The following is a 21,316-nucleotide window of genomic DNA, read 5'->3' on the forward strand; positions in this document are numbered from 1 at the left end:
TATGGCCATCCACCGAAACAAAGATCGTATTTCCAACGTCATTAATTTCTATGTCGCCCGTCGCCTGTCTCTTCGATCATTATCTACTGGTCCCGTAACTAGCCTCAATTTAATTAGCTAATTAATTAGATCTGATTGTAACTGGTTGCCCATTTTGCTTACTTCTGATTAATGATTGCACTGATGAAGTATTCACCCTAATCCCAACCAGTTAGAGGAAATTCCAATGTGTAGGTGACCGTCCTTTGTGATTTGTGGCTATTTAGATTTTTTCTTGAAACGAAAATTGGGTATGTGCGTCAGGCCGGAGACCCGCATCGTGACTTGCATGTAGCCCTGTCTTCGAGAAATGACGTGTTCATCTTCATGTTATTAACGACAACTGAAAAGTGTCACTTTACAAATGAAAATTGTGAAATCTATACATTCTTCCCGAAATTTGTGGCTTGCATTGGAACTAACTTCCCCCCCCCCCGTCCGTCATTAAAGGCATTCAAGTGTGTGGGTCAACCATGACTATCTCCTTTGTCCCTCCACCATAAGGCCTAGTTTCCCCTTATGACATCACTATTTCGGACACTCAGCGCCCCATTTCTGGAAAGGTGTATATAGCTTGAGACTTGGCTAAATGTCTCAACAGACATGTACATTGTCAGCTGCTTTTTTGACGTCATGATAGGGCTGCACAAACGGCATTCAGAGATGGCGAGTGGTAAGTCACAATTACATTTGAATCAAATTCATTCAAATATTTTCACAATGTCAAAAGTTTGAAGTTTCCTGGACTGCTATTCTCCAACCACATTACTTTTTCATCTAATATTTTTAATCGCCGAGGCAATTTTAATGAGTCAGTCAATGTTAACTCTGTACTGCAGAATACACAATTTTTGCCTACACCAGAGTGTCATCAGAAATAGCTGTGTACGCGACTGGCAAAGTAATGAACGGAGAAGATATTTCTGCAGTGTATAATAGTTGGCTCTGCTATATTTTAAAACAGGTTTCCACAGGGGAAGCGAAAGAAGAATCAATGTAACGTCTATATTATTTAACATTCGCTGTTTATTTCGATGCCAGAAGTGTACTCCGTATTTCCAGTGGTACTGGGAATGCTGATTTTTGACATTTGGTGCTAGTGCAGAAGTAGATAGGCTGGCTTGATACATAGACGCTATCTACATGGCAATTCCCATGCAAAAAACGAATGTAGCCAATACTTTTGAAATAAATACAATGTGATGATGATTCTGATGACAGCATATGTAATTGATGATACACATTGGAAGAACATGCGTTTGGATAAGCTCTTGAACACACAATATAGATCGGGACATATTTACCTCGGTACCAGGCGTCAGTTCAGACTAGATAGTTGCAGATATTAAGTAGAGACACCACATTCTAAGAGAAACGCTGCATGGACGTGCATCAGTCTGATCACAATCAATAGTTACTTATACATGTATTACTTATTATTTAAGAGATTAATACCCAATTATTGATTCTTAAGCTGTACAGCAACAAAGATCAACTCATCCCCAGGTCACACCAAACTACTTACAAGTTTCTCCACCTCCACCGAAGGTCGTAGGTTCGAGGCCCGCTGGTAAATTAGCGCTTTCCTATGCTGTACGTTAGTTAGCCACGAGCTAGTTGAATAAAGGGTACAAACTGCCTTTTCGCCACGTGTTTGGCAAAGACAAGGCTGGCTGGCCCTTGCGTTAGGGATGACACTGTTATGAACGAACTTAACCCCAGTTACGGGCTCACGGGAAATGGATAATAGAGTCATCGGGTTATGTTGTCGCTGGACAAAAGTAGTGTCTTTAAGTCCTCTTCTAAGATCATTTAGCCCCTCAATTATGACCAGAAGCAATTATGATAATAGGTCGGCCTTTAGCCTCATCCTGAACGCCATTTCGGGACATTTTAGATAACTTCAAACCAATATTCCATGCTTTGAGAATCATTACTCGGTAGGACAACACACACAAAATTAGTTTTGTGCCGACTCGACCTGTCTGCAACAACCATCTGTGTACTCCTTAGACACACTATGTAAATTGTTTTCAGGGTGAGACACCACTTTCTTGTGATTGTGCCGTAATTTACCCTATAGTTTGTGTTCGTCTAACCCACAGTTGGAAGAAGCGGTTTTGATGTTAATATGGCTGTAATAAGGACCACGCCCATCTTCTGGCTCAGTGATAATTTTGTTGATTTATTAGTCGTTCGAGTACGTTTCCTCAGACGATAAGGATTGACACAATAGCATATCAAGGATCTAGAAGAGAAAACTAAGGTGTGTAAGAACGATTTGGTACGTATTTCTGTTGGCTAAATATAGAGGGTGCACCTCCTCCCCACGACGTGACAGAAAATCGAGGTTTGTTTAAGCAGATATCGTCCGAAAGATTGTAAAAAGAGTCGCCTTAATCCTCAGTACCACACACCTGACTAGTGTATTTAAGTCCGTTTCTGTACATAATGGCTCCCAAGCCCCGTTCTCCAGGAACTATATATCCATCAAAGACTGACTTTCTATTAGGAATGGTTACCCGAACGAAGGTCAGGCTGCTAGGAAACATGCGGGGGTCTCAACAGTAGAACATCGGGAAAGTGGAGGGTGTCCCTGGTTTATGACTTGTTTTGTATCATTGGAGATTTTCGCTCTTATCTTTTGGAATACATACGTTGTGGTCAACAAGCTAGACAAAAACGCCCACCATCTTTAAAAAACTCATCCAGAGTTGGTTTGCGCTCCAACGCAGCTGCTATTCTGGCTATGGGAGTATATGCCGGCTCGCTATTATTGTCCTGAGCATCCTTTATATAATTTTTAATGATAGGCAATCTCTCAGCATGAATGTCAAGAGTAGCGCTCCCGTGATACCAATGATTTATTCAGCAAGGCCATTGACAAAAGATCATGCAAATTACTGCGCTACGTCGATTCCCTTCACTTATTACTAATTCAGGAATTTCCGCAATGCGATGTTTGAATGTTGGTTTAGGTCCAGAGGTTCCAATCAGTACCGAATCAAACATCCCCCGTGTGCTCTTGTGCAATGAGTCATTCAGGGGTCAGTTCTGATCGGTCCCGCCTTTGGAAATAGGCGAATGAATATACAGTACTTATCCTAACAAGGCCTCCACTTCGCTGAAGGCAAGATTGAAAAATGCTTAATTGACGAGGGGCTTGAAAGATGAGGCCAAAGACCTGAACATGTACAATGTATTTATTTAGACCTACACAACGTCTAGATACATGTGAATGTACATGTAGTTACAATGAAACTACGCCTCATAAGAAGATTATGACTTCATACCATCGATTAGGGAATTATCATAGACATGATAAATAGTGTTAATGCTCAGGATCGATTCAGTATCAAAAAGTAATGTGTGAACGTTGCTTTCCCATTTAGGGGAGCTGATGCAACAATTTGACAGTTGGTAGGAATTGCGAGGGGGTATTCGAAGAATTGTCGTAGAGAACTATATGAAATCCCAGTTCATCATTAACACCGATTACTTCGGACTCTGCCCTATGATATCATGCGGACCACAATAAGTATTTGCTGAAGTTATTTCATTCTTTTTCAGTCAAAAATGACTCCAGATAATTTCTTGACTTCTGTTATGCTGACCACACTCTCTTTGGGCTCCGCTATGGGATGCTTTTCCCGGAGGCAACCAACAAGAAGTAAGTTTATTGAATCGAAGGGAGTCGATAACCCGCAGCCAATACTGCAATAGGTCACATTAACTTATACGAAGTCACCAATATCTCACAATACATCGGATCTATTCACGTTTGTACGAGGAATAAGAAATTGATACTAACTAAAATACGGCCCAGTCCCCTAAATGTGCGTATTATATTAGTCCCCTGAAGATGGCCCGCACCCACGGGGCAAACTAGTTATCTTCATGTGATTAAAATGCTCTTGCCTACATAGTCGCCCACTGCATTTTCTTCTAGTATACCGGTAATGCAACAGTGCGACAAGATCATCGCATGAAACAGTAGGAAACCTTAGTAAGCGCATGTGCTTGTAACTTAAATATTTATACTGATGACCATCATGATGAAAAAAACCCCGATATATTTGGGGGCCATATTTTGTTTCTTCTTGCAGTTACAGTTACAGTTGACCCAACAGCACCATCGACCTCTGTCTCTTATGAACCTTCTTCAATGGGCAATCTTCCACATCACCCATATGCGAGGCCAAAACCGCCAATATATCGCCCAAAGAGACCCCATACAGAAAAAACACACAATACAACAACAAACTCAACACAGTCGCAAGCAACAAAACCCAGACTACCTACGAAGCCAACAAAACCTGTACTATCTACAAATTTAACAAATTCTGCGAAGGTAGCGCAATTTACAAAATCAACTCAACCTATAAAAACATCACACCTCACCAAACCTTCAGCATCAACACAACCCACAAAAGCTACACAACCAATAAATTTGGCATCACCAATAAAATCGAAATCGCTAACAGAATATATGCAAACAAAAATATTGACATCATCTATACTGTCAGCACAATCGATAACATATACAGTAATCAGGCGAACAACAAAACTGATAGAACCGACAAGTGTATTATCGAAAATTACTAAAGACAAACACCCTGCAAGAATGCCAGAAACACCAGCAATTATAACAACATCCATCCCTTATAGTGTGTTAATCGATAAAAGAATAAAAAGTGTTACGAAAATAGTATTTTCGACGACTTTGTTGTCACAAACTGCAACACCAAAAACAATCAGCATCAGTTCAGGTTATCATACGTCCCACCAGTATTCACAATCGGGGTCACAGGGTTTGTCAGGTCTTACTGCTTCACTAGATCGGCTACCTGAACTGGCCAAGCTCCCGGCAGTTACAAGCTCTCATAGGCCGACTGAAAAGATTAATTCGAGCATCTTCGAACAAGCCACAGTACTTGCAGATTTTCACACAACATTCGAGACAGCAAAATCAACTGACTCGGGTTTGGTTGTGGCTACTTCGTCACCATCACCCGGTCAGCCCTTCCTCCCCTCTTCAGGACTTTCCGAGGAAGATAGTGCCTTTCTAACTACTGGGCCAGCAGTGCTAAAGCCTTCACGGTTGACGTCTATGCTTGAAACCATAACACCGCCTTTCAATCACAAACAAACTGACACAGACCCATCCTTATTTCCAAGCCACGTAAGTCTTGATAGCTCCCTAGCATTAAACATAGAATCATTGACCTTGAAAATGTCGATTCTACCATCTTTCCTGTTATCTGAAAGTTATATGTCATTAGGGACCCCAAGTGCTCCACTTCCCAAATCAAGTTCTCCAAGATATATGACGAAAGTTACTCCCACTTTTCGATCACCTCCATACCAATCGTCTTCTTTTCTGCTCAGTTTGAAAGTTGCCCAGGTTGATTCAGTGAGTGCTAGCTCAGTGTACGAAGGTAGTACGTTTTGGGAAAGTGTAAAATATTTTGTGAAATCAGTAGACGATGTATCATCGGCAGGAGATAACCATTTGAGTTTGAGCTCACCGTTTCGTGGAACTTCATTCATCGGCCTAGCCACACCATCACCACCATCATCATCATCACTATCAGTATCAGTATCATCATCATCGCTATTGTCATTATCTTCATCATCTCCACCATCCGAGGCACCATTTTTGTCATTATCACTACCGCTATCATCATCTTCGTCATCGAAATCATTGAAAAATTCTCCGCTTAGATTATCTACTGCTCCTCATATAGATTCTCACAAACTTAATACTTCGTCAATTCACTCATCTTTTGAGTCTCCTGTAGGTCCACCATCATATGTCGCAGAATCTAAAAAATATGTCTCATCATTTTATCCTTCTTCAGATTTTTCCTTTCTAAGTTCCGTCACAGAAACCTCAATGATATCTGGATTGCCAGGATCAATTTCATTCAATGTACATTCTAAGTTATCGATGTCATTCACGGCCAAGAAGCAGCTGACGATTGTACCTTCAATACCATCACTGAGAAACGGCGTGTTAGCTGCGGCAGCTTCAATAACGGCTACGGTAATGCCCACAGAAGAGGGAACTGCAACCGTCCTGTTGCCAAGTGCAATGCGAGCAAGTTTGTTACCAAGTGCAACACTTACTCTGTTGCCTACAGCAGTGGAAACTGCAACAAATCTATTGCCAAGTGCAACGCTAACTCTGTTGCCTACGACATTTGGAACTGCGACAACTCTGTTACGAAGTGCAATGCCAACTTTGGTGCCCAAAACAGTGGAAACTACAGAATCTCTGTTACCAAGTGAAACACTAACTCTGCTGTCCACACCAGTGGAAACAGCGACGGCTCTGTTACCAAGTGCAACGCTAAATCTGTTGCCCACAACAGTGGAAACGGCAGAATATTTGTTACAAAGTGCGACCCTATCTCTGCTGTCCACAACAGTTGAAGCTGCTATAACTCCGTTCCGAACTGCTCAAGACATTTCAAGATCTGTAATGCTGACATCTGAAGAAACGACGCTCATACTACCGTCAAAGTCCCTGCCTTTAGAATCCTTGAAACTACAACCACTGCCATTAGTGATATCTTCAGTGTCATCTGAACATCTCCTACCATTTAAACCATCTTTAACACCGCAACCAATGTCATCAGTGGTACCTACATTAACATCACAACGACTGTCATCAGTGACGTCTTCAGTTACACCTCAACCACTGTCATCAGTAATACCTTCAATAACACCACAACCACTACTATCAGTTTCACAAATACCAATTACATCCTTCCCAACCTCCATTAGAGAGATGTCCGCTTCATCCAAGCTAGCACATATTGGCAGATCGTTGAAATCGTCGAAAGTGACAACCATGTTAACCCCATCAGCCTTTTCGTATGCGCAATATGCGTCTCAGTCCACATTGGCTTCACTGGCACTGTCTTCACACATCAGATCACAGCCGTCACAAGTTCAGTCATCAGTTACTTCGCAATTATCACTAAAATCCTCTATTCAGTCGTCTCTGAGTCTGAGGTCGACAATAACCAGGTCACAATGGGTATCGATTGAGTTGCCATCGGCGCCTACGCCGCAGCTATTATTTGAACAGTCATCAGCAAGACCACATCTATCCCAGATACCAGTACCAATTCAATCGTCTGTTGCATTGCTTTCTTCATTAACGGAGCAAACCTTTAGTTTTGTTTCACCAAGACAAATCCCACACTACTCGACACTTGTAACAGAAATGTCATCACGAACCCAGTCAACAACTTTGCTGCGAACATCGGGGACATCATCAGATGTCAGCTCACAAACTATTTCTCTTGGATCATCGCAGATCACGTCACACCACCTGGAGGCAGTGGCACAGATCCCATCTCCAACCCAGTCATCCGTTCTGGCGAGTTCAGCTACAACAACACAAACAACCTACCCCCAGACAGCAGCAGCAGATAGTTCATCAGCAATTCAGCCATCCCTGCTGATAACACCAAGTCCATCTTCAACATCGCGATCAGTGTATCTTGGGTTATCAAAGATGTCACACCCTCGGACAATAGGAGCTAGGATACCATTCACAATCAAATCTTCTTTGCCGATAACACCAAGTCCAACTGCAACCTCACGATTAGAATTTCAAGTACCATCGCCCCAAGAGATGCCAGCGGTAACAAATATCTCATCGACAACCCATTCTGCTTTTCTGACAACAATGAGGCCAGATTCAACCTCGCGATCAGCATTTCAAGGGCCATCACTTCAAAGTATGCCATACCCTCTGACAGCAGTAACAGATATTTCACCAGCAACTCAGTCATCCTCGCTGATAGCACTAAATCCAACTTCAACCTATCTATCAGCGTATCTTGGGTTGTCAGAGATGTCACACCCTCTGACATCAAGAGCGTGGATCCCATCAACAATGAAATCTTCTTTGCTAATAACAGCAAGTCCGGCTTCAATCTCGCGATCGGCATTTCAAGGGCTATCACTTCGAAGTATGTCATACCCTCTGACAGCAGTAACAGATATCTCATCAACAGCCCAGTCTTCTTTGCCGACAAAGACAAGTCCAGATTCAATCTCGCGATTAGCATTTCAAGGACCATCACTTCAAAGTATGTCCTACCCTCTGACAGCAGCAACAGAGTTCTCGTCACCTACCCAGCCAATCGTGCAGCTAACATCCACGCCACCACCTGCTACCTTTTCATCAGTGTCTAAGAGCGTGTCGCCACGTCAGATTTCTTTCTCGTTGACGGAAATAACAGAGAATTCATTGCTAACCAAGTCATCATTGATACTTATACCAAATCTGTTATCACCTCGGGCTATTGAGGTATCACTAACACTGAGATCACACCATGTAAGAGCAGTAACAGAGGTTCCATCACCAACCCAGTCTCCCTCGCTGATAACGCCTTTACTACCGTCTGCTTTCTTAACATCAGTATCCCTTGCTTCGCCGCAAGTGATATCACAACCTTTGACAATGGTGACAGAGATACCACCACTAACCCGATCTTCCTCGCCGCTGGTGGCTTTACTTCCATCTGCTCCTTTATCATTAGTATCCCTAGCTCCGCCACAATTGATATCACAACCTGTGACATTAGAAAGTGAGGTCCAGTCACAAGCCCGGTCATCTTCACTCAAAACCACTACACTACCATCTGCTTCCTTATCATTAGTGTCCTTTGCATCACAAACACTTATGTCGCAGCCTGAGACAGTTGTAACCGAGGTGGTATCACCATTCCGGCCGTCCATGATGATGACGACTTTACTTTCATCTGCTTCCTTATCATTCGTGTCCCTTGCATCACCACCACTGACAATGGTGACAGAGACCCCATCACCTTCCCAGTCAACCTTGGTGATGACTACTTTGCTCCTATTTGCTCCCTTGTCATCAGTGTCCTTTACATCGCAACCACTGATGTCACACCCTGTGATAGTGGTAACAGATTTGGCATTACGATCTCGGTCATCCTCTGTAAGAGCAACATTACTCCCGTCTGCCCTCTTATCATCAGTGTCGATTGCATCACCTCCATTGAAACACGACTCTAACGTCCCATCACTATCTCGGTCATCCTCACTGATCACGACTTTACTACCATCATCTCCCTTGTCATCAGTGTCCCATGCATTACCACCATTGGTGCCACACCCTGTGACAGTAGTTACAAAGGTCCAATCATTATCTCGGTCATCCTCGCTGATAACGACTTTACTACCATCATCTCCCTTGTCATCAGTGTCCCATGCATCACCACCATTGATGTCACACCCTATAACAGTGGTAACAGAGGTCCAATCGCCATTCCGGTCATCTTTGCTGGTGACAACTCTACTCCCACCTGCTCCCTTATCATCAGTGACTCCTGCAACACCTCCACTGACATCACTGTCCCAGTCATCCTCAATGAGGGAAACATTACTTCCATATGCTTCCTTATCATCAGTGTCCCTTGAATCATCTCCATTGATATCACGCCCTGTTACATTGGTAACAGAAGTCCCATCACCATCTTGGTTATCCTCGTTGATAACGACTTTACTACCACCTGCTACCATATCATTAGTGTCCCTTGCATCGCAACCACTTATGTCACACCTGGTGACAGTGGTAACAGATCTAGAGATCCCACCAACAACCCGATCATCCTCGATGATGACGACTGTACTCCCATCACCTGCCTTATCATCAATGTTCCTTCCATCACCACAACTGACGCCACACCCTGTGACAGCTCTAACCGAGGTTCAATCCCTAGCATTGTCATCTTCGTTGATAACGACTTCACTTCCAATTGCTCCCTTATCTTTAGTGTCTCTTGCATCATCACAACTGATGCCACAGCCGGGGAAACCAGGAAAAGATGTGGCATTACAATCCCGGCCATCTTTGCTGACCACTACCTTTCCACCATCAGCTCCTTTCTCAACAGTCTCCCTTGCATCACCAGTACAGACATCTAATCCTGTGACAATTGTTACAGCAATCCTATCACCATTCCAGTCATCCTTGGTGATGACGACTTTACCACTATCTTCTCAATCATCATTAGTGTCCCATGCATCACCACCACTGATATCACAATATGTGTCTGCGGTTATAGAGATTCCATCACACTTCCATCCATCCTTGCTGATGACGACTATACTACAATCCTCTCAATTTTTATCACCTTCCTATTCATCCTCGCTGCTGGTGACTACTTTACTCCCATCTCCTCCCTCATCATCACTGTTCCTTGATTCACTTCTACTGACATCACACCCTGTGGTAGCGATAACAGAGATCCCATCTCCAACTCAGTCATCCTCGCCAATAACAACCTTTCTACCACCTGCTCCGTTATCATCCGTGTCCCTTGCATCACCCTCATTGATATCTCACCCGGTGACAGAGGTAACAGAGATCCCATCACCATCTCGATCACCCTCGCTGATAACGACCTTTCTACCATCAGCTCCTTTATCACCAGTGCCCCTTGCATCACCCTCATTGATATCTCACCGGGTGACAGAGGTAACAGAGATCCCATCACCTTCTTTGTCACCCTCGCTGATAACGACTTTACTACCAACAGCTCCTTTATCATCAGTGCCCCTTGCATCACCCTCATTGATATCTCACCTAGTGACAGAGGTAACAGAGATCCCATCACCTTCTCTGTCACCCTCGCTGATAACGACTTTACTACCATCAGCTCCTTTATCATCAGTACCCCTTGCATCACCCTCATTGATATCTCACCTGGTGACAGAGGTAACAGAGATCCCATCACCTTCTCGGTCACCCTCGCTGATAACGACCTTTCTACCATCAGCTCCTTTATCATCAGTGCCCCTTGCATCACCCTCATTGATATCTCACCCAGTGACAGAGGTAACAGAGATCCCATCACCATCTCGGTCATCTCCGGTGATAACGACCTTTCTACCATCAGCTCCTTTATCATCAGTGCCCCTTGCATCACCCTCATTGATATCTCACCCAGTGACAGAGGTAACAGAGATCCCATCACCTTCTCTGTCACCCTCGCTGATAACGACTTTACTACCAACAGCTTCTTTATCATCAGTGCCCCTTGCATCACCCTCATTGATATCTCACCCGGTGACAGAGGTAACAGAGATCCCATCACCTTCTCAGTCACCCTCGCTGATAACGACTTTACTACCATCAGCTCCTTTATCATCAGTGCCCCTTGCATCACCATCATTGATATCTCATCCGGTGACAGAGGTAACAGAGATCCCATCACCATCTCAGTCATCTCCGCTGATAACGACCTTTCTACCATCAGCTCCTTTATCATCAGTGCCCCTTGCATCACTATCATTGATATCTCACCCAGTGACAGAGGTAACAGAGATCCCATCACCTTCTCGGTCACCCTCGCTGATAACGACCTTTCTACCATCAGCTCCTTTATCATCAGTGCCCCTTGCATCACTATCATTAATATCTCACCCAGTGACAGAGGTAACAGAGATCCCATCACCATCTCAGTCATCTCCGCTGATAACGACCTTTCTACCATCAGCTCCTTTATCATCAGTGCCCCTTGCATCACCCTCATTGATATCTCACCCAGTGACAGAGGTAACAGAGATCCCATCACCTTCTCGGTCACCCTCGCTGATAACGACCTTTCTACCATCAGCTCCTTTATCATCAGTGCCCCTTGCATCACCCTCATTGATATCTCACCCAGTGACAGAGGTAACAGAGATCCCATCACCTTCTCGGTCACCCTCGCTGATAACGACCTTTCTACCATCAGCTCCTTTATCATCAGTGCCCCTTGCATCACTATCATTAATATCTCACCCAGTGACAGAGGTAACAGAGATCCCATCACCATCTCAGTCATCTCCGCTGATAACGACCTTTCTACCATCAGCTCCTTTATCATCAGTGCCCCTTGCATCACCCTCATTGATATCTCACCCAGTGACAGAGGTAACAGAGATCCCATCACCTTCTCGGTCACCCTCGCTGATAACGACCTTTCTACCATCAGCTCCTTTATCATCAGTGCCCCTTGCATCACCCTCATTGATATCTCACCCGGTTACAGAGGTAACAGAGATCCTATCACCTTCTTGGTCATCCTCGCTGATAACGACCTTTCTACCATCAGCTTCATTATCATCAGTGCCCCTTGCATCACCCTCATTGATATTTCACCCGGTGACAGAGGTAACAGAGATCCCATCACCATCTCGGTCACCCTCGCTGATAACGACCTTTCTACCACCTGCTCCCTTATCATCAGTGCCCCTTGCACCACCATCTTTGATATCTCACCCGGTGACAGAGGTAACAGAGATCCCATCACCATCTCGGTCACCCTCGCTGATAACGACCTTTCTACCACCTGCTCCCTTATCATCAGTGCCCCTTGCATCACCATCATTGATATCTCACCCGGTGATAGAGGTAACAGAGATCCCATCATCATCTTGGTCATCCTCGCTGATAACGACCTTTCTACCACCTGCTCCGTTATCATCAGTGCCCCTTGCATCACCATCATTGATATCTCACCCGGTGACAGAGGTTACAGAGATCCCATCACCTTCTCGGTCATCCTCGCTGACTTTAATTCCATCTGTTTCCTTATCATTCGTGCCCCTAGCAACACCAACACTGATTTCCCACCCTCTCTCAGTCGTAACAGAGGTCCCATTACCAACCCAGTCCACCTTGCTAATGAGATCTGGAGTAGAACCTGTTGTAACAGCATCATCTGTGTATCTTGATGCATCCCGTGTGTCTTTTTATTTTACAGCAGTAACAGAAATCCCATCACCAACCCAGCATTCGTTGGATATTCCATCCGGATCGTTCTCAACTACTGCCCCATCATTAGAGATAATATCTGCAACAACATCCCAATCATTAGAGATAACCTCTGCAATAACTTCCCCATCAACAAGTTCATCATCATTAGAGATGACCTCTGTAATAAGATCTCCTTCATTAGAGATAAGTTATGTAACAACTTCCCAATCTTTAGAGCTGACCTCTGTAATAACGTCTCCTTCATTAGAGCTGACCTCTGTAATAACGTATCCATTATTAGAGATGACTTCAGTAACTACTTCTCTATCATTAGAGATAACTCATGTAACAACTTCCCCATCATTAGAGCTGACCTCTTCTCCATCTTCTCCATCGTCAGAGATGACCGATATAACAAGTTCACCATCATTAGAGATAAGCTCTGCAACAACTTTCCCGTCATTAGAGATAACCTCTGTAATAACTGCCCCATCATTAAACATATCCTCTATTACAACTTCCCCATTTTTAGAGACCAGCTATGAAAAAGCTTCCATGTTGGTAGAGACAACCTCTGTTAGAACTAGCCCATCACCAGCGATTGCCTCGATGGCAACTTCCCATGTATCGATCATACATACACCATTCGTACTGCCCATGCTATCTTCCTTGGAATCGTCATTAGCTATACGAAAGATGTCCTCGAAAACTGCATTGACATCCTCAATAGAAACTTACCTAGCATCCCCAATACAAACTCAACTTACATCTACAACGGTATCTCCAATAATAACTTCGTTGGGATCGCCTGATCAAACTTCCTTTGCAACTTCAATACTCACTAAGTTGCTCTCCTCAGCATACATACCACTGATGTCTTCAAAACAGACTCATATGATGACGACAAGGCTAACTCCCATAATGTCCACGATACAAACTGCTCTTACATCATCAACACAAACTCAATCGTTATCCTCAATCCAAACTCTATTAAAAACGTCAATACAAACTTCATCTAGGCCTACATCCGCAACTAAACCTTCGTTTGTATCCTCAACGCGTCCTTTATTGATATCTGATACGCACACCCCGATATTGGTTTCTCGAGACATGTCAGTGATTTCAGAAGCATTCACCAAAGGTGTCACAGCGACAGAAAAAGACTTGCCAAGGCACTCTTCCTATTTTTCCAAAACACCCTCAGAAAGATATTCAACAAATTTTCATTTTGATCAAACGCTGATAACAGATCAAGTCCCTTCTGGTCGACGGAAGTCTGATGGTTTGTCAACGTCAATCGTATCATCTATGTCCACCTCTATTAAGGCCACGCCCAGGGTTGACTATACTTTAGTCTACCCACCTGGCCAGACAGAACTTGAATATCGAAGGGATTCCAAAACACTGCTCAAATATATCACCGTTCCTGGAACTTCTTCCACGCTGTTGCTAGACTCGTCAAATAGCCTTCATTTTATCAAGCTTCCCTTCGATTCTGTAGCCGCGACGTTACTCAAACCTGCCACACCAATATCCAGTTCAGGAATGAATTCCACTACTGATATTGTTCAATCAACACCGTTTAGCTATAGTTCGGCCACTCAGACAATGAAATCTTCAAAACGAGATGAGGACATCAACATTACACAATCTGCATTATTCATCATCAGTTCGTTTATTCCATCAACTGATAAGTCTATATCAATCTCCGATACTGACATTTGGTGGTCAACTCCAATCACTTTTACTTCCGTTTTGGATTCCCTGGAGACACCACGGGTAGACAGTGTCTTGGTATCCGAGAAAGAACTTTCGTTGATATCATCTATTACTCCATTTACATCCTCAATAGAAATGCAGTTGACGTCCTCAATAGAAACTCCATGGCTAACCCCAACTCCAGTGACATCCTCAATAGAAACTCCATGGCTATCCCCAACTCCAGTGACATCCTCAATAGCCTTTGCATTGGTGTCCACAATTAAAGGTCCATTGAAGTCCTCACTCAAAACTACAACAGAAGACGGTATGGCTTCTTCACTTGCATCCTCAACCTCAACTCAACTGCTGCCCTCATTCCAAACACCATTTGTATCCTTAGTAAAAACTACATTGACATACTCAATAGAAACCCCATCACTACCCTCAATAGACTTTCCAGTGACATACGCTGTAGAAACTCCCTCACTATCCTCAATAGATTCCCCAGTGACACACTCAATACAAATCTCATTGCTGTCTGCAATAGCAACACAAGTGACCTATTCAACGGAAATCCCAACGCTATCCTCAATAGACTCTCTTGTGACATACCATGTAGAAACCCCATCTCTATCGTCAATAGACTCCTCAGTGAGATACTCAATAGAAACCTCATCGCTATCATCAAAATACCCCGCAGTAACATACTCACTAGAAATTCCTTTGCTATCCTCCATAGCAACACCAATGACCTACTCAATGGAAAGCCAATCACCATCGTCAATAGACTCTCTGGTGACATACTCAATAGAAGCCCCATCGCTATCGTCAATAGACTCTTCAGTGACATACGCTGTAGAAACCTTATCGCTATCCTCAATAGGAACACCAGTGATATACTCAATAGAAACACCATTAACATCATTTATAGAAGTGTCATCTATATCAGAAGCACCATTGACATCCTCGATAGAAATATCATCGTCCATAGAATCATCATATGCGTGCTCAATAGAAATATCATCTTCGATAGTAACCTCATTGACATCCAAAATAAAATTATCATCTTCAATAGAAATCCCATTGACATCCTCGATAGAAATATCTGCTCCAATAGAAACAACATTGTCATCCTCAATAGAAATATCATCTTCAGTAGAAACACCATCGACATCGTCGATAGAAATATCATCGTCGATAGAAACACCATCGACATCCTCGATAGAAATATCATCGTCGATAGAAACACCATCGACATCCTTGATAGAAATATCATCGTCGATAGAAGCACCATCGACATCATCGATAGAAATATTATCGTCGATAGAAGCACCATCGACATCATCGATAGAAATATTATCGTCGATAGAAGCACCATCGACATCATCGATAGAAATATCATCGTCGATAGAAACACCATCGACATCCTCAATAGAAATATCATCGTCGATAGAAACACCATTTACATCCTCAATAGAAATATCATCGTCGATAGAAGCACCATCGACATCCTCAATAGAAATATCATCGTCGATAGAAACACCATCGACATCCTCGATAGAAATATCATCGTCGATAGAAATATCATCGTCGATAGAAATATCATCGTCGATAGAAGCACCATCGACATCGTCGATAGAAATATCATCGTCGATAGAAACACCATCGACATCCTCGATAGAAATATCATCGTCGATAAAAGCAACATTGACATCATCGATAGAAATATCATCGTCGATAGAAACACCATCGACATCATCGATAGAAATATCATCGTTGACAGAAACACCATCGACATCCTCGATAGAAATATCATCGTCGATAGAAGCACCATCGACATCCTCGATAGAAATATCATTTTCGATAGAAGCAACATTGACATCATCAATAGAAATATCATCGTCGATAGAAACACCATCGACATCCTCGATAGAAATATCATCGTCGATAGAAACACCATCGACATCCTCGATAGAAATATCATCTTCGATAGAAACACCATCGACATCCTCGATAGAAATATCATCGTCGATAGAAACACCATCGACATCCTCGATAGAAATATCATCGTCGATAGAAACACCATCGACATCCTCGATAGAAATATCATCGTCGATAGAAACACCATCGACATCCTCGATAGAAATATCATCTTCGATAGAAACACCATCGACATCCTCGATAGAAATATCATCGTCGATAGAAACACCATCGACATCCTCGATAGAAATATCATCTTCGATAGAAACACCATCGACATCCTCGATAGAAATATCATCTTCGATAGAAGCACCATCGACATCCTCGATAGAAATATCATCTTCGATAGAAACACCATCGACATCCTCGATAGAAATATCATCTTCGATAGAAACACCATCGACATCCTCGATAGAAATATCATCTTCGATAGAAACACCATCGACATCCTCGATAGAAATATCATCTTCGATAGAAACACCATCGACATCCTCGATAGAAATATCATCTTCGATAGAAGCACCATCGACATCCTCAATAGAAATATCCTCATCGATAGAAACACCTTTGACATTCTCATTAGAAATATCATCTTCGATAGAAACACCTTTGACATCCTCAATAGAAATATCATCTTCGATAGAAACACCTTTGACATCCTCAATAGAAATGGCATCTTCAATAGAAACACCTTTGACATCATCGATAGAAATATCATCGTCGACAGAAACACCATCGACATCATCGATAGAAATATCATCGTTGACAGAAACACCATTTACATCCTCAATAGAAATATCCTCATCGATAGAAACACCTTTGACATCCTCAATAGAAATAGCATCTTCAATAGAAGCATCATCGACATCCTCAATAGAAATATCATCATCGATAGAAGCAACATTGACATCCTCGATAGAAATAGCATCTTCGATAGAAGCACCATCGACATCCTCGATAGAAATATCATCATCAATAGAAACACCATCGACATCTTTAATAGAAATATCCTCGTCGATAGAAACACCTTTGACATCCTCAATAGAAATATCATCGTCGATAGAAGCACCATTTACATCCTCGATAGAAATAGCATCTTCGATAGAAGCACCATCGACATCCTCAATAGAAATATCATCATCAACAATAGAGACACCATTGACATCTTTAATAGAAATATCGTCGTTTATAGAAACACCAGTGGTATCCACAATGGAAATAGAAACATCGTTGATATCCTCAATAGAAATGCCATCATCAATAGAAATAAGATCGATGTCCACAATAGAAACACTAGTGAGATATTCAATGGAAATACCATCCTCTTTCCAAACTTCATTTGCATCACTAACAGAAATTCCAATGTTATCCTCAATTCCATTGTTATCCGCAATACCATCGTCATTGATCTCCTTGATGGAAATCCCATCGACAGGGTCAATAGGAACTCAATGGTCAACATCATTCCAAACTCCATTGGCATCCTCAATGCAAAACCCCATGACATCATCAATAGAATATCCATTAGTATCCTCAATGCAAACTCAAACTTTCGAAGCTACTTCACCATCTGTACATGCGCCAGTATCCTCCCCATACCAAACCTTCGAATACTTATCCACATCAGTTGCTTTAGGTCCAATCTCTGAAAGCATCTTACAGCCTGAGCAAGCATTAACTGCATCAACTCTTATAACAACAGCAAGTCAAAGTCTGCTATGGTCACTCGAACACTCATCAAAATACTATGAAAAATCTTCGTTATCACCAGCAGCAACCCCATTCTTTTCTACTACAGGAGCTCTTTCCGTAGCATCATATGTGTCAATGTCACCCAATCTGACACCTTCACGGGAAATTGTTTCTAGGAATTTACTACCATCCCAGGTAACTCGTTCCCTTACGGCAGATAAGACCACCCCAACTACCACCCTCCCTTCCCATGAGTCAGCACAAAGAGATGCCAAAACCACCTTCAAACCATCTCCTAGAGAAACTATCCATTTGTTCCCAACTGGTACTAAAGTTATAATGTTGTCATCTGGTCTTGTTATACCGACTGCAAGTTCGAGTAGTACTGGTACTGTTGCGACAACTTCAAGTTCTGTAAACACTACTGATACTGAGACCACTACTACAATAATTGAGACCACAACTGAACTACATGTGAACACCACTACAACACCCATAAACACTATTGAAATACCAACGAACACCACCGACATCCCAACAAACACAACAAACACAACAAACAAAACCGTAGCACCGGGTCCTTCAACTTCAACAACTGAAACCCCAGCAACCGAAGAAACAACTTCCACGATACACGAAAGTACAACTCATGAAGACACCACAACGGCATCACAGGCCACAACGACAATTGCGGAGACATCCACTTCAATGTCGTCGACTTCTGAACCTACCCTGCCTTACGAGAGGAAACCTGACTACAGTAAGTGTGGCAGAAAGTTTCCCCAAACGTAACCTTAGTCTGCGAGATAAAAGGTCAGCTCAACATAAGATTATCAAAAGATAATATACTGACAATGCCGATGATATCTATAATCATGATAATTGAACAAATTGATCAATCTCCTCACAGGCTATAATGATAATCTTATTTCTTCCATAGCTGGAAAGAAGTCGAATGTGAAATATAGTATAAAGATACTGCGGAATTTTTACAACTCGATGCCAAAGAATGAGACATTCGTAAGGATCACAAAAGAAGAGGTGAGTTTAGGAGAAGCCTTATGTGAACATTATTTAAAACACTGGTCTACGTCAAATATGACATTTTATGTAAAGCTTTTATAAGAGGCTTAAATTCTTTCAAATGACTCGACAGAACTGAAATCGAAACATGCCAAACAGCTCCTTGCACGAAAATACCCCATCGGGAATTTTTGGAAGTACATGTTAATGCCTCTTCCTAAAGTTTCGTGGACACAATATGAAGCTGTGGCGTCGTGACGTGTCTGAAAACCACTTCATAACGCTTCGCCATAAACATGCACAGTCTGCAAATAACACACATGTAAGAGTTTGTACGCTTTCATTTCAGATCAACGCGTTTTTTGAAATCCTGCAATATTTCGATTCTATTACCGTACGCAACATTACGTGAGTATTCAACGTTTTTACGCCGAGTAATTTACTGGTATATATTGCCAGAATGTTCACTGTCATTCATTCTTAAATCGATTTAATGTGTCCATGATCCCTATGACACTGCCGGTACGACGAAAGACGACTAGTCTTCTTGAATCCTTACTGAATACTGGATACGCCTCTGATGATATCCCTGTCTCAAATCACGGCTCTGTAGCGGAAGATCCTTGCTCAAATACATGTACATCACTGATTTTGAATTTTCAGAGCTGGAAGCGTTAATGTTGACTTCACTATTTCAATGGACCTGCTAACCGTCATAAAGCTACAGGAGGCCGACCCTCTTTTCGGTGCTAACAGGGATCTGAATGACCGAGTCCTACTGCCCTACTTCACCAACGAGTCCACGAAGATTGAGGGTTACCCCTTGGACCTTGGGTTCAGCAGGCATGCGTCCGCAGGTAAATTTATCAAAATCAACTTTTCCCTATATTTCCGTTTCCTACATGTAGTGTTTGCTGATTGCTTGTTTCTCGTGCGTGCTTTTCCGTATGATCAGTTCATATCTCATACTGACTTTACTGAACCCGACTCTGCCTTCGCGTTCCAGCCCTCTTAGCTGACATTTTCGATGTGTGCAACTTGGAGTACATCTGTCCACCTGGTTACACCTGCCTGAGCTACAAGACGGCCATTCCTGGTCGCATCAGCGCAGTCTGTCGGGACAAGTGCGTGGCTTTCAGGTGTGGAGGAGGGATGTGTTTCATTGACGGGAATGGCGATCCAAGATGTAGGTATGTAATGACAAATGCAACGCTATTTTGCGCCGTCCTATGAAGATGAAAATCATGGAGCTATCAAGAATGGCCCTGGGTGCAGCCATCGGTTTAAAGAAACGAAATATACCATTCAGTCTGGGATTTAATGTGTTCGACAGCGTGAGCTCAGTTGGTGATAATATTTAAACAAATATGATGTTCGTTACCTAGGTGTAATCAAGACGACCAGTTCTACTACACAGGAAGCCACTGCGAGATCCAGAATCCCCTGCTCTCGCGAGACGACGAGACTTTGATCATCATCCTGTGCGTCCTTGGTGTGCTGATGGCCATAGCTTTCCTCATCTGCGTCTGTTTCTGCTATCAAAGGTCAAGGGAGGGAAAATTGAAGATAATTACCCAGGAGACCCCATCTATCGGGATTGAGGGGATCTATTCCAGAATGGAGGGGTAAGAAATGGCACATTGTTTCCTTCAGTTACTATTGAAGGCAATGACAGTATGGACAGAATGATAATCTCTGTCCTTTTCACTATCTATAGTGCAGCGTCTTTAGTGAGGGAGATTTATACAATTATTCTTAATTGTGGGGACGTAGGTTATACTCCAGACGCAGTGGACCAGTGGAGTAGATGCGATCAGGATGACGAAAAAGACTGCACGGAAGTATAAGTATTTAGTCATTTTGATCAGTCAAAAACATACAATAAACTTGCAAACTTCTGCTGTCGTAATCGTAATAGGTTCTTAACATCTTCCAGAAGGTATGTGCCGCCATCTGTGAAGCTGCTTGATGTGACACAGCCGAGTTACTGGAGGGAGCAGGAAACGCGTAGGAGGAGCCAGGTATAGGATAGCGACTCCTAGTAGCAAACAGACTAACTAACCACCCAACTAATACAACAATTACTGA

General features: G+C 42.8%; 2 protein-coding genes across 2 annotated transcripts; both read left to right on the forward strand.

Moving 5' to 3' along the window:
• Window positions 1–3,680: 3,680 nt before the first annotated feature.
• Window positions 3,681–8,710, forward strand: LOC135499439 (uncharacterized; the record flags this gene model as incomplete). The annotated part of the gene is made up of 4 exons (XM_064790184.1): window positions 3,681–3,709; window positions 5,428–5,700; window positions 7,662–8,203; window positions 8,601–8,710. Coding segments are annotated over exons 1-4 (954 nt in total), but the record flags the coding sequence as incomplete, so codon positions are not given.
• An 8,439-nt stretch (window positions 8,711–17,149) lies between these two features.
• Window positions 17,150–21,255, forward strand: LOC135499440 (uncharacterized; the record flags this gene model as incomplete). Its single annotated transcript, XM_064790185.1, has 8 exons — window positions 17,150–17,716; window positions 18,401–18,965; window positions 19,146–19,246; window positions 19,578–19,636; window positions 19,892–20,085; window positions 20,235–20,418; window positions 20,614–20,853; window positions 21,165–21,255. Coding segments are annotated over 8 exons (2,001 nt in total), but the record flags the coding sequence as incomplete, so codon positions are not given.
• Window positions 21,256–21,316: the final 61 nt, after the last annotated feature.

The sequence above is a fragment of the Lineus longissimus genome, chromosome 15 (assembly GCF_910592395.1).
Source record: "Lineus longissimus chromosome 15, tnLinLong1.2, whole genome shotgun sequence".
In the NCBI taxonomy this organism is placed as follows: Eukaryota; Metazoa; Nemertea; class Pilidiophora; order Heteronemertea; family Lineidae; genus Lineus; species Lineus longissimus.